The 13021-nt window shown below is 36.4% G+C and overlaps 1 protein-coding gene across 1 annotated transcript; it reads right to left on the reverse strand.

Moving 5' to 3' along the window:
* Nucleotides 1–543: 543 nt before the first annotated feature.
* On the reverse strand, nt 544–4685 carry LOC123267893. The gene is made up of 2 exons (XM_044732780.1): nt 4529–4685; nt 544–4469 (listed from the first exon to the last, which is right to left on the reverse strand). Exons 1-2 carry the CDS (start codon nt 4590–4592, stop codon nt 544–546), a joined length of 3990 nt encoding a protein of 1329 aa, XP_044588715.1. The 5' UTR covers nt 4593–4685.
* Between the last annotated feature and the right edge of the window lie 8336 nt (nt 4686–13021).

Below are 13021 nucleotides of genomic sequence, written 5' to 3' on the forward strand. Positions count from 1 at the left end.
TAGGAATTTATTTACATTAAATACACTCAATATTTAATATGTTTAATAGCGGATTGTTAAGATAAAAGCGGATTTATAAATTACAGCGTGGTTAGCAAAAGCGAAGCCGGTTGACACGTGGTTGAACACTTTGTCGGCACTAAAAAAGCGGTGAAAAAAATGCACAAATAACACAACTTATCTGAAACAAACTAAACCGAATTATTAACAATTAATTTAAGCAAATTAAATTATTAAATAAGCGAAATGCGGTTAATTAACGAAAAGCGAAAGTAAAGAAAAACTAATGGCGACTTGATGCAGCGAAAGCGTAGAAGCGAAAGATAATAACAATAGTCCGTCTTCTTCCTCGTTGAGTTGGGGAAGAAGGTTATTGCGCATGTCTAGCGGGAGCGATCAGCCAATAAAGCGGTCGATTCATGGCGTGATCGAGAGGCTGATTTTCTACTGGCGGTTCGATTTTTGCGGGAACTAGCGGTGGACAGGTGCGTCTCTTGAATTTGGGAGTCCCCCAGGAGCGAGTTAATCGCTACTGGGCCTTGTTCACCGAACATTCTCTCCCGGGTTGGCGGCTGCGTCGACAAGATCATCTTCTTCATGCGTTAGTGGCAGGACACAGAGCTTTGTAATTGGACGTACCAGCTCTGTGTTAACTGTCTTAACAGTTACTACGCGGATTTGTTCATCTTCACCTGGATGGACAGCAATTACTTTGGCTAATGGCCACTTGGTTGGCGGGAGATCCTCAGTGGTGATCAGTACAACTGAACCCACCTTGATCTGGTTGCGTCGATGATGCCACTTTGAAATGGCCTGGTAGCGGTGGATGCAGTCCTTGTAGTAGCGTTTCCAGAAATGTTGAACCATTTGTTGGACTTGTTCCCAGTGCGAGAGCCGAGCAGGTTGTAAATCTGTCAGCGATGGCTCTGGGGTAGCGGTCAGTGACTGTCCGATTAAGAAGTGACCTGGAGTCAGTACAGCCAGGTCAGCAGGATCTTCATTCAGCGGTGTGAGCGGTCTGGAATTCAATATGACTTCAATTTGAGCCAGTAGCGTTGAATATTGCTCAAGCGTCAACAGCGAGTCTCCGATTGTTCTTCGAAGGTGAAATTTGATAGATTCCACAGCGGCTTCCCATTTTCCTCCAAAATGTGGAGCTCCAGGCGGATTGAATTTCCAGTTCGTGCCATCTTGAGCGATCAAGGTTGATAATTCTCGTAATGTGCGGGATCCTGCAGCGAATAGTCGTTTCAGCTCTTTATCTGCTCCTACAAAATTGGTTCCACAGTCTGAATATAGCGTGTGGCAGATACCTCGGTGACTAGTGAAGCGGCGATAAGCGGCGATGAAAGCGGCAGTGGTGTAGTCAGTTACTAGCTCTAAATGTACAGCTGAACTGAACATGCATACAAAGACTGCAATCCAGCCTTCGTATTTTTTTGCTCCACGTCCTTGAAACGTTTTCCGCGTGATAGGTCCAGCGTAGTCGAGTCCTGTATGCAAGAAGGCTCGAGTTGGCTGTACTCGTGCGGTGGGTAGTTGACCCATCAACTGTTGAGCGCGTTCTCCACGGTGTCTCGTGCAGATAACGCAGCGTAAAATAAATGATCTTAATGGAACACGGCCTCCAATGATCCAGACACTCTTGCGTAAGTCAGCGAGCGTAAGCTGAGTACCTCCGTGAAGCGTTTTGCGGTGCGAATCATCAATCAATATTGATGTAAGCGGTGATTGTCGCGGTAGAATCGCTGGATGCCTCTCTTCTGGGTCCAGCAATGCGTTTTTCAAGCGGCCACCGACTCTCAGGACCCCCTGATGGTCGATAAACGGAGTCAGCTTAGTGATGCTGTTATTTTTAAGCAGACCATCACCATCTTGTAGCGTGTGAATCTCTCTAGCGAAGTATTGTCCTTGAGTGAAATTAATCAAGGTCAATTTAGCGCGCTCCAGGTCTGATGGAGTAAGCGGGTAGGCCAGCGAAGATTGTGGAACTCTTTTAAAGCGGTCGATGGCACGATGCCAGATGCTAAGCTTCCGTAGCAGTGGAAACAGCTGCGTGTAATGCGACAGTAATTGTTGGAGCAGGCAATTTTCTGCTTTCCAAGTTACTAGTGTCAGACCTTGGCGTTCTTCTCGATGCGTTGCGTTGTCGGTTGGAGGCTCCAGAGTGGGCCAAGAGGATTCTGGTTCATGAAGCCAAGTTGGTCCATGCCACCAGAGAGCGTGTTGTTTCAGTTTTAGCGTAGGTATACCTCTTGAAGCGCAGTCAGCGGGGTTTTGTTTTCCTGGAATGAATTTCCAGGAGACATCTCGAAGCGTTTCTTGGATTTTTCCCACTCTATTGCGGACGAATGTCTTCCAGCGGATTGCTGGACTTTTAATCCATGCGAGAGTCACGGCGGAGTCAGTCCAGAGATTGATCCTGACATTTTCAAGTGACTGAACTTCTTTAACATGAAGTATCAGTTGTGTTAGCAACCATGCGGCAAATAATTCCAAGCGTGGGATTGTCATGGTCTTCAGCGGTGCTACTTGCGTTTTTGAACACAGAAGTGAGACCTTTGTGTTCCCATCAGCGTCAGTGACTCTCAAATAAACAGCGGCAGCCATAGCGTTTTGCGAAGCGTCTGAGAACCCGTGCAATTCCATAGTCGCTCCAGGTGCTATATTATTCCAGCGTGGAATGCGGATGGATTCGATGTTTCGAAGATCCTCGCGGTATCCAGTCCATTTGTGAATGAGTGATGGTGACAATTGTTCATCCCATGACACTCTATCTAGCCACAGATTTTGCATAAAGATCTTGGCTTTGATGACTATTGGTGCGAGAAGTCCTAGCGGATCATACAGCTTAGCGATTTCAGACAAAATAGCTCTTTTTGTCTTGGGCGTCTCTGGCGGTAGCGTGTACTTGAACTGGAGAGCGTCAGTGCGTGAATTCCAGTACATGCCCAGGACTTTTACTGGTGCATCACTGATTTCTTTAAGCGGTGTATCCAGCTGCTTTTCTGGAGCGACTTCAGCAAGTAACCGTGGGCTATTGCTAGCCCATTTGGCAAGCGGGAAGCAGCCTGCTGCACACAGAGCTTTTGTTTGTACTGCAGCCTTGATAGCGTCTTCTTCGTTGTCTGCTCCACCGTAGATGTCATCTACGTAGCGTGTTTTCAACATTGGAGCAACAGCTAGCGGAAAGCGGTGTCCTTCATCCTTTACTAGTTGGATAAGCACACGTACTGCGTCAAAAGGTGCACTAGCGGTTCCGTATGTGACTGTCTTGAGACAGTAAGCGTCTATTAAGTCATTCTCATCTATCCAGAGAATGCACTGAAGCGGCCAATCAAGCGAGTCGACCTCAATCTGTCTGAACATCTTGGTGATGTCAGTAGCGAATAGAATCCTGCTGCAACGGATTCTCAACATCACATCAAAAATGTCAATTTGCGTTTCGGGTCCTGCGTGGAGAATGTCGTTCAATGAAATTGCTGTAGATGTTGCACAGGAACCATTGAACACTGTGCGGAGCTTCGTAGTGGCACTATCAAGCTTCAATACCCCATGGTGAGGCAAGAAATAAGCGTTTGCGGGCAATTCGTTGACTGGTACTCGTACCATGTGTCCTAGTTGAATGTATTCCGCCATTAATGCACGATACATGTCAGAATATTCTCTTTCTCGCGACAAGCGAGTTATTAATCTGCGGAGTGACCCCATAGCTGCGTTGATAGAGTCGCCAAGTTGACTCTCAAGGGCCTTAAGCGGTAATCTCACTACGTAGCGTCCATCAGGCTGTCGATAATGCGTTTGACGAAAGTGAATTTCACATTCGTCTTCTTCAGCGGTGTTGAGCGGTGAATTTCCTGATGGAACTTCTTCCTGTTCCCAAAACTTAGCGATAGCGTCTTGTAATTCAGTATCTACTGACGCATGTAGTGCTGCGTGTGATGTTGAAGCGTGTTTAGCGGTGACAGCCCCATAGACAATCCAACCAAGCGTGGTGGATTGTGCAATAGGAGCATTGCGAGGTCCTCGTTGAATCTCTGTGTTCATGATCTGTGCGGCTGGTGATGCACCTAGAATAATATCTACAGGGCGTGGCTGTAGATACTGCGGGTCAGCGAGCTTGAAATTCTCAAGATGCGGCCATTTCGGATCAGCGATCGCGAACGATGGAAGATCTACCGTCAGTGTTGGTAGAATATGCATGCTGACATGCATTGATGCGGTCGTACACAGCGAACGAAGCTCAATTGTGCTCACACCTAGTGAGCTTCCTGCGGAGACATTGCCAATGCCCTTGAGCATGACCATGTCACGCTGTAGCGGTTGTCCAAGCTTCTTGAAGAGCGACTGTCTCATAAATGAGAGCTCTGAACCTTGATCAATCAACACTCTGGCGGTGATTGGATTACCATGATGCGGGCGTACCTGGACTAAGGCGGTAGCTAGCAATACTTGAGCGGAAAGCGGATCTGAAATAATCAACAGTTAATTTCAAGTTGTAAACGGTCTAAAGGGAACGATTAGTTGCCTGTGCGGAAGATGTAGACTGCGGTGAAGCTGGTTTCGTTGGTGCATCCAAAATGGATGGACATGTGGTGACGTTGACCACATTTTCGGCAATCTTGAGCGGTCTTGCAATCTGCGGCGCGGTGCGGAACACGAAAGTTGAAGCTTAAATTGCATTTTTCAACTATCTTGTGTAATTCTCCATAGCGAAGTTATTTAAGGCCCGAAGTCGAGTTTTCAGTCTTAATAAACGGAAAGTTCAGCGTACTGGTGTACGAATGACTATCAGGAGCAGCACCCGATGTGCTCTGCGATGCTCCTGACACTCGACCTTTCCTAGCGGTATTACACTTCACTTAACACAGCACAATTTTTAAGCGGAATAATAAATTAATTTAATTGAGATAGAGCCAGCCTGATCCGGCTCGAGGGACCAATGAATAATTACTGAAAGAGCGGAAAAGCGGGGATCAGGTTTAGGTCTGGATATCTTAATTAAAACGCGTAAATTATTATCAAAAATAACACTAGGAATTTATTTACATTAAATATACTCAATATTTAATATGTTTAATAGCGGATTGTTAAGATAAAAGCGGATTTATAAATTACAGCGTGGTTAGCAAAAGCGAAGCCGGTTGACACGTGGTTGAACACTTTGTCGGCACTAAAAAAGCGGTGAAAAAAATGCACAAATAACACAACTTATCTGAAACAAACTAAACCGAATTATTAACAATTAATTTAAGCAAATTAAATTATTAAATAAGCGAAATGCGGTTAATTAACGAAAAGCGAAAGTAAAGAAAAACTAATGGCGACTTGATGCAGCGAAAGCGTAGAAGCGAAAGATAATAACAATAGTCCGTCTTCTTCCTCGTTGAGTTGGGGAAGAAGGCTATTGCGCATGTCTAGCGGGAGCGATCAGCCAATAAAGCGGTCGATTCATGGCGTGATCGAGAGGCTGATTTTCTACTGGCGGTTCGATTTTTGTGGGAACTAGCGGTGGACAGGTGCGTCTCTTGAATTTGGGAGTCCCCCAGGAGCGAGTTAATCGCTACTGGGCCTTGTTCACCGAACACGAAGCAATATCAAACTTTAATATTGCATAAGGTTCTTCATTAAAGATTAATGACGAAGCTGAAAAAAAATGAATCCAAAAATTTTATATAATTTCAGATTTCTTGAACACACCACCATATTGACAGTTGTTCTCACTAAAGATCTATAAAAAATTTTAAGAACGGGTTTTTTCACTAAAACTAATAATTAATACACTAAGCAATGTTTTCAATGAGTTCAGTATCCTTGACTAATGAAATCTATATAAATATATAATATGATTATATATATACAAGCGAAATCGATTTTTCTTGAGTTGAAATTCTTCCGAAAAAATTTGGGGTACTCAATGACGCGCACCAAGTACGATAAAAATTTTTTTTTTTAATTTTTTAATTTTCAACAAATTTTTTTTCAATTTTTCCAACATTATGACGGTTTCTTGGTATTTTTTAGCATTTCACATCTTTTTGTAGAGAATGAAAATTATTGAAACGAGCCTAATTTTTTTTGTAAAGTGCAAATGTTATTGCGATGAGTTTTATGAACGTGGCCTTGGCGCAATTTTTTACAGTGAAACTGTTTTTGTTCGGATCATATAAATCTATTGATACAGTTTGTGATGACGCTGAAGCTGTAAATTTTCATACAGAGTTTTTAAACTCACTAGATTTGCCAGGCATGCCACCACATAACTTACAATTGAAGGTTGGATCTCCAATTATTTGGCTTCGTAATTTGAACCCGCCATGGCTATGCAACGGTACGCGATTAGTCATTAAAAAATTAATGAAAAACGTTATCGAAGGCACCATTTTAAATGGCAAGTTTCGAGGTGAAAATATATTGATGCCACGAATACCTATTATACCCACATATGTGCCAATTCAATTTAAGCGTATTTAATTTCCGATTAGATTGGCATTTGCAATGACTGTTAATAAATCCCAAGGCCAAACAATGTCTGTTTGTGGCTTAGATTTGAGCACACCATGTTTTTCACACGGACAATTATACGTTGCATGCTCTCGAGTGGGTAAACCATCAAGTTTGTTTGTATTAGCTAAAGACGGGCTATCAAAAAATATTGTTCACGCTGCAGCATTAAGAGATTAATATTATGTAATTAATTAATTATATAAATAATTATTACTTTTAATAAATTAAAACAATTAATTTTTGGTGTTTTGTTATTTTTAAACAACATTCCCTCATCGATCACAGCGCTCCAGGCCTTTTTCACTCATATTCCACATCCTTATACACTTCCAATAAGTTAGTAATTTTTATTCTACACTAGAAATTCTTTAGAAATTATTCACATGGCAAAACAACGTTTGCCGGGTCAGCTAGTGATGGTATATATATACAGTCTATATGCAGTAGTGTGTACGATTTGGCGACGCGTCGCCATGCGCAATCGACTGTGCGATTCTCTCCCTTTCGATCCGGCGTTAAGCCATCTCTCTTGCTACACTAAGCTCTGATACCTATAGTGTATACTCCGTAGTGTATACAGTGTTGTTTACTACAGTACACATAACCTGTGTTTTACTTGAAAACAAATTATTTTTCTGATAATAAAATGTCTGACCGTGATAATTTAGAGAGTGAAAGTGATCAGCCTCCTGCAAAGAAAGCAAAACCACACTATGACACACTATCAAGTCATCAGTAAGTTAATTATATTTTTATAATTAAAGTATGCATTTATCTGTGCATTAAGCACGCGTATATTTGGTGTGTTTTGAGCGCCAGTAAATGTAAAATCTACTCTCTTGGTAGATTAAAATTCACATAAACTTCATTGCATATAATGTTTTTAAATTAATTATTAATTTTAATTTCATTCTTATTGAAATTAATGCATTAAAACAATTGCTTAGAGAATAAATTTATTAAGACTGACAGAATTGTATTTCAAAATCAGCTGATGGCGTGCAGCGCACGAATGTTTTCCTTATTTGTTATTAATAAGAACATTAAAAAATTAATTAATTTTTCTAATCATAGTGGAATTTATAGTGAAATATTCATTATTGATATTTATAATTTACGATCTTTAGTAATATATTGTGTAACGTCCACGTTTTCAAAATATAATAATCTTATTAAATCTTATTAAACAATATAAGCAATATACACTAATACAATAGAAACTTTTTATCCAAACATACACGACGGTATTCACGGTTCGAACTCAAAAAAAAAACGCGGTCTACAAAATACTAACTAGTTTCCCAATAACACCCCCTCCCTCCTCAGGGCGACTAGCCGTCATCCCTGTGGGGTCCTAAACTCTACTCGAGAGCAAGTGGAGAGTATCCTCCTCGCTCCCACCTACACGGCTTATGATCACCTACCGTACCTCAGCTGAAGGCTTCGGCACGGGGAGTAGCACTTTCATCCGGTCGGTTCACGATACTTATCTTGGTCAGACTCCAGGTAGAGTATCATCCTCTAGAATTACTTGGTGAAGAGTATTCGTCCGAGTGATTCTCCCGAGAAAGAATTGCTTCCCCTTATCGAGCCAAATTTTGGCGTTTATCATTTTTCCCCTAACTCTCTTGTAACGAACCGGAAGGCTCGTTTTAGACACCTGTTCGGTGTCCTCGAACTAGCATTTAAAAATAATTATTTATTATTTTAATCGTAATTTCCTTCATTTTCTATCCATTCGTCTTGCCAAATTCTAAGTTTTTATTTTCGAAACTCAATTTTTTATTATTTTAATCGTAATTTCCTTCATTTTCTATCCATTCGTTTCGTCAAATTCACAATTCTTTAATATTTTAATCGCAATTTCTTTCATTATATATCCATTCGTTGATTTTCCATACTAAATTGTCCTCGGGACTTATAAAATCTTCGCTTACCTAAATTATTTCTTACAAAATAATAATCGTCATTTCTTTCATTTTATATCCATTCATCGCTTTCCCATACTAAATCTTGTTCGGAACTTAGAATAATTTTCCCAGTCTTTTAATTTCTTTTACAATTAATTTCTTTTGCTCGATTAATTCGCTCAGCTTCATAATAATTTCTCACACGCTTAATTTCTTAATTTAATCATACCTTCGGTAACAATAATATAATATTATTAACTAAATAAATACAATAATTAAATAATAATTGCCGTACTAATAACAATAATTGTTTCTATTAATTTTTAAGTAATTAATAACAATAAACTAAAATACTCAAATACAAAAAGTAAAATCTGGGTCATAATTGAAATAACTAGCTAAGATTCTTGAGTTTACTAATATATTGAAGCCAATTTAAATTTTTCTGTGTATTTTAATAACATATTTTTTATAAATATTTCAGAACCCAACAATCATCACAGGGGTCACAAAATATTATTATTGAAACTGGACATCACCAAGATCAGTTAAACACAAGACATACTATTAATGTTATGTAAGATTTTATTAATCTAATAGTACCAGAATATACTAATTTTTATTTAAGCTCTCAAGGAGGTACATATGACGAGGTGGTCTATGAGTATAGTAAAAGTCATTCTATTTCATTACTTTACGTAGCTTTAACACGAGTAACAAGTCTTGAAGGGTTGTTTATATGTAACAGTCAGGATAATTTAAGATTTTATCATGGAAGAAGAGTAGATCCATCAGTTTCAAGTTTACAGCAAGAATTTAAAAGATTATCTCTAAACAAACTTACTACATTGCAAGGACTGATCACTGAATTTATAAACTCCAGAAATAAATTAACCATTTATACTTTAAACTGCCAAAGTCTCAGAAAACATACTACTGATTTACACGATTCTATTTGTCAAAGGAGTAACTTTTTATTACTAACTGAAACATGGCTTCCTGCAGATGAATCAGTTGACTTACCTAATTTTCATTGTATAGCTAAATTTAAGAGACAAAATGTTAGAGCCGCTGGAATTGCCATTTATAAAAACAACAATACTTCACATATTACTACATTCAACATGGATTTAGTCATTCAAAATGCTACAGAAGTTCATGTCTCCCATACATCTATTGGTAATATGTGTGCTTCACATGTTAAACTAGAAGACGGAAGTGAATTAATTATGATTGTAGTATACATTTCACCTAATAACAAAATGGATCTTATAATTTCATTTTTACATGAAAGGTTATTTCCTTATAGTCAAAGAGGTTCAATAATTTTTAAAACGAATAAACATAAACTACCATTAATTTTAGCTGGAGATTTTAATGTAAATTTTGCAAGAGCTGAATCAATGCCATTAATATACGTTTCTCCAAGAAGAATTTCAATTGCAAATTAATAACAATCCAAGAGAACCTACCACCAGATACGGAACAACAATAGATGCTGTATTTATTAGATATCTTAATAATGTTATGTCCAATACTTTTGTAACATACTTCAGTTATCATCGACCAATTGTCACAGTAATACCGTCCTCAGAGGTAACATCGAATATAACTATTACCGAAGTCACTGATTAAACGAATTAAGTAGTCACGATTTGAAATAAATTCATAAATTTTTGTATTTAATGAAAGTAAATGTTTATTCAATAAATAGTCATCGTTATCTGAAAAAAAAAAATCGTAATATTTTATTTTATCATTATGACATATTTAGTTCCTATCACATCTGTTCTTTTCTGCATATTACTTTTACAAAATAATTTCGATGTTTCACATCTGCCAGGCGTCCCGTGACGGCTCACATTTTTTAAAATTAAAATTACGAAATAATTAATTTATTTTATGGTAGACTTCATCAAATTTACCGAAAACCTAATAAAATTTAAAATAGACTACGGTAAAATTTAGTGAAAAAAAAATGAAAAGTATCTCACTTACCGACAAATGATTGAACCGTGTCATCCGTCCTACGATTACCATGAATTTAACGGTAATTTGGAAAAAAATTTTCTCTCAGTGAGAAAGAAAATTTCTCTCATTAACGGCACTCATATTAAGAAAATATTTTCTTAATTGCTTAAAAAATATGTTTTGTCACAAATTAATCTCGCTAATTAGTGGCTCAATTTTTAAAACATCGAAAGGTTTAGAAATCGATTCCTGGATGAAATAATGTGTAAGTTATTCCAGCATATCGAAAATACTTAACATAAAATTTTTCATAGTTTACTACCCAGATACTTTTATTCATGAGATATTTTCTTACTAAAACTACGTCGATTTATCAAAATTAGTGTTGAATAATTAGTCTTGTAATATTGAATCTCATGCAATCCATAACATTATTAAGCTTCCTAATAATCTGTTACAAATTTTTTTGTAATTTAACCTTTAGTTTAATTTTATTAATAAAGCTTAATTTCATTAATAATCTGAAAAAAGGCCATTCGGCAGCCGAAATGGAAGTAGATTTTTCAAATAAAGAAAATTGATTTTTAATAAAATAATATAATAACACTATTAATGTATAATTTAACTTATGAATTAAAAACAAAATTCAATAATAAATTTAAAACTATTTAGAACAAATTTTGGAAAAAAAATTAACTTTTGAAGAAAAAGTTTTTCAAAGAATTGCAAAGATTATAAAATTTGAATTATAAATGACAAAATTTTAAATATCTGCTTAGGAACAACAATTTGCAAATCAATCAGATGTTTGAAACCGGATAAAATTTTAATTGAAGAAAACAATATATAGAACTAATTTGTGACATATTTACTGACGAATTACCTGAAAACATTACACGAAAGACTAATCATTATCGTAATTATTGAATTTACATCATGATTAAGCTATGATGCAGACAATAATTCTAAAACGGCTGCAACAGTAAAACTGTTTCATTAAACGAATTCTAAAAGGAGTAATATTGAGGCTATTACCACTTCTGAGTAGTGGAAATTGAAGCTTATTAAAAGAGCTTTACGATGCATTTTACTGAATTTTTATATCTTGTCTCGATCAGTAATTATATCAAGTTGAAGTAGTAAAAACATCAATTTTTACGATTTTCAAAATTTCAAAATCCTGTCATTTCCAAATTACTCGCCCGATTAAGCTCATCTTCGAACTTAACCTTGGTCTTGATCGATAGATAAAGCATGTTGAGTTTGAGAAGAATCGGTTATAAATTGAAAACGCTATCGTGCTGACAAGCCACGTTATATCGTATAAATATATATATATATATATATATATATATATATATATATATATATATATATATATATATATATATATATATAAATACATACATATATAAACTTTTGAACTATATACATTTTCTGACTCAGCTCGACAAACTGAGTCAGAAAACGACTAAATTTTTTCAAAGTTGCGCCATGAGGATGGCTGCAATAGTTAGATTTTTATAAAATCTACTAAAAAGAAAAATTTGTATCAACATTAATCTGTAGTCAAATTAAAATGAATATTTAAAAAACATTGTTTTTTTACCCAACTTATTATTTGAATGTTATTTTATATGCATAACTTTTTTTCTATTTGTTAAGATAGAGGGAGAAAAAGAAGAGAGATAATATTGATTGATTAAATATAATTCCATTATCTATGACTTAAAGTTTATATTGAATTTGGTTAATTGATGAGTAAGTTCTTAAGGACGTTCATCGGCAAAAAAAAGATACCAATGGGTTATGGCTATTGGTTTCTTTCTCACGCACTACCCAGTAAACACGTTTACGTCAATGTGACGTCAAAATGACATTGGGCTATGTCAGGATTTACGTAAGATACAAGTCACGAATGAGTCATATATGACTCATTATTTCACACTTCTTGACGTAAGATTCTGACGTAAAAATATGACGTAGTCATGACGTCAGTATTATGTCTCAATGACATTTATGACGTCAATATGACATACCTGTGATGTCTATATCATGATAATGATGTCATTATGACGTAAAAGTGATGTAAGTGATGTAAGAATTGTACCTCAGAAAAAATATTAAAAAAAAATTTCTCAAAAATAAATAGATGGCAATTTTGAAATTAATTATAGTGTTGTGGACTTATTACAAAGTTTGAAACACTAGTTATATGTTGATACTTGATGAAAAATCCTGAAATATGCTGGGCTCGAACTTGGGTCCTCACGTATCGAAGTCTGGAACGCTGCTCACTTGTCCAAGTAACGGTTCATGTTACGAAGTAAATAACTTATGTGATAAGCCTTACATGACGAAAAATGCTTATTTCATAATTTTTTCTGAGATTAAATGTATTTTAAGAGCTGGAATTGTATAAAATTCAAGTCTAATAATTTATACAATTTTATAAAATTTCATTAAACTCATGAAATTTTATAAAGTTCTATAAAACTTTGTAAAAACTCTTATAAAAGGCTCTCTAGTGAAACTTGTGGTAATGAATAGGCAATTTATAAATTTTCATAAGAATTGATTGAATCTTACACTTTCAAAAATTTTCGTCTAAAAGCGGACGCAGAGAACTTTAG

Source organism: Cotesia glomerata, linkage group LG6, assembly GCF_020080835.1.
Source record: "Cotesia glomerata isolate CgM1 linkage group LG6, MPM_Cglom_v2.3, whole genome shotgun sequence".
In the NCBI taxonomy this organism is placed as follows: domain Eukaryota; kingdom Metazoa; phylum Arthropoda; class Insecta; order Hymenoptera; family Braconidae; genus Cotesia; species Cotesia glomerata.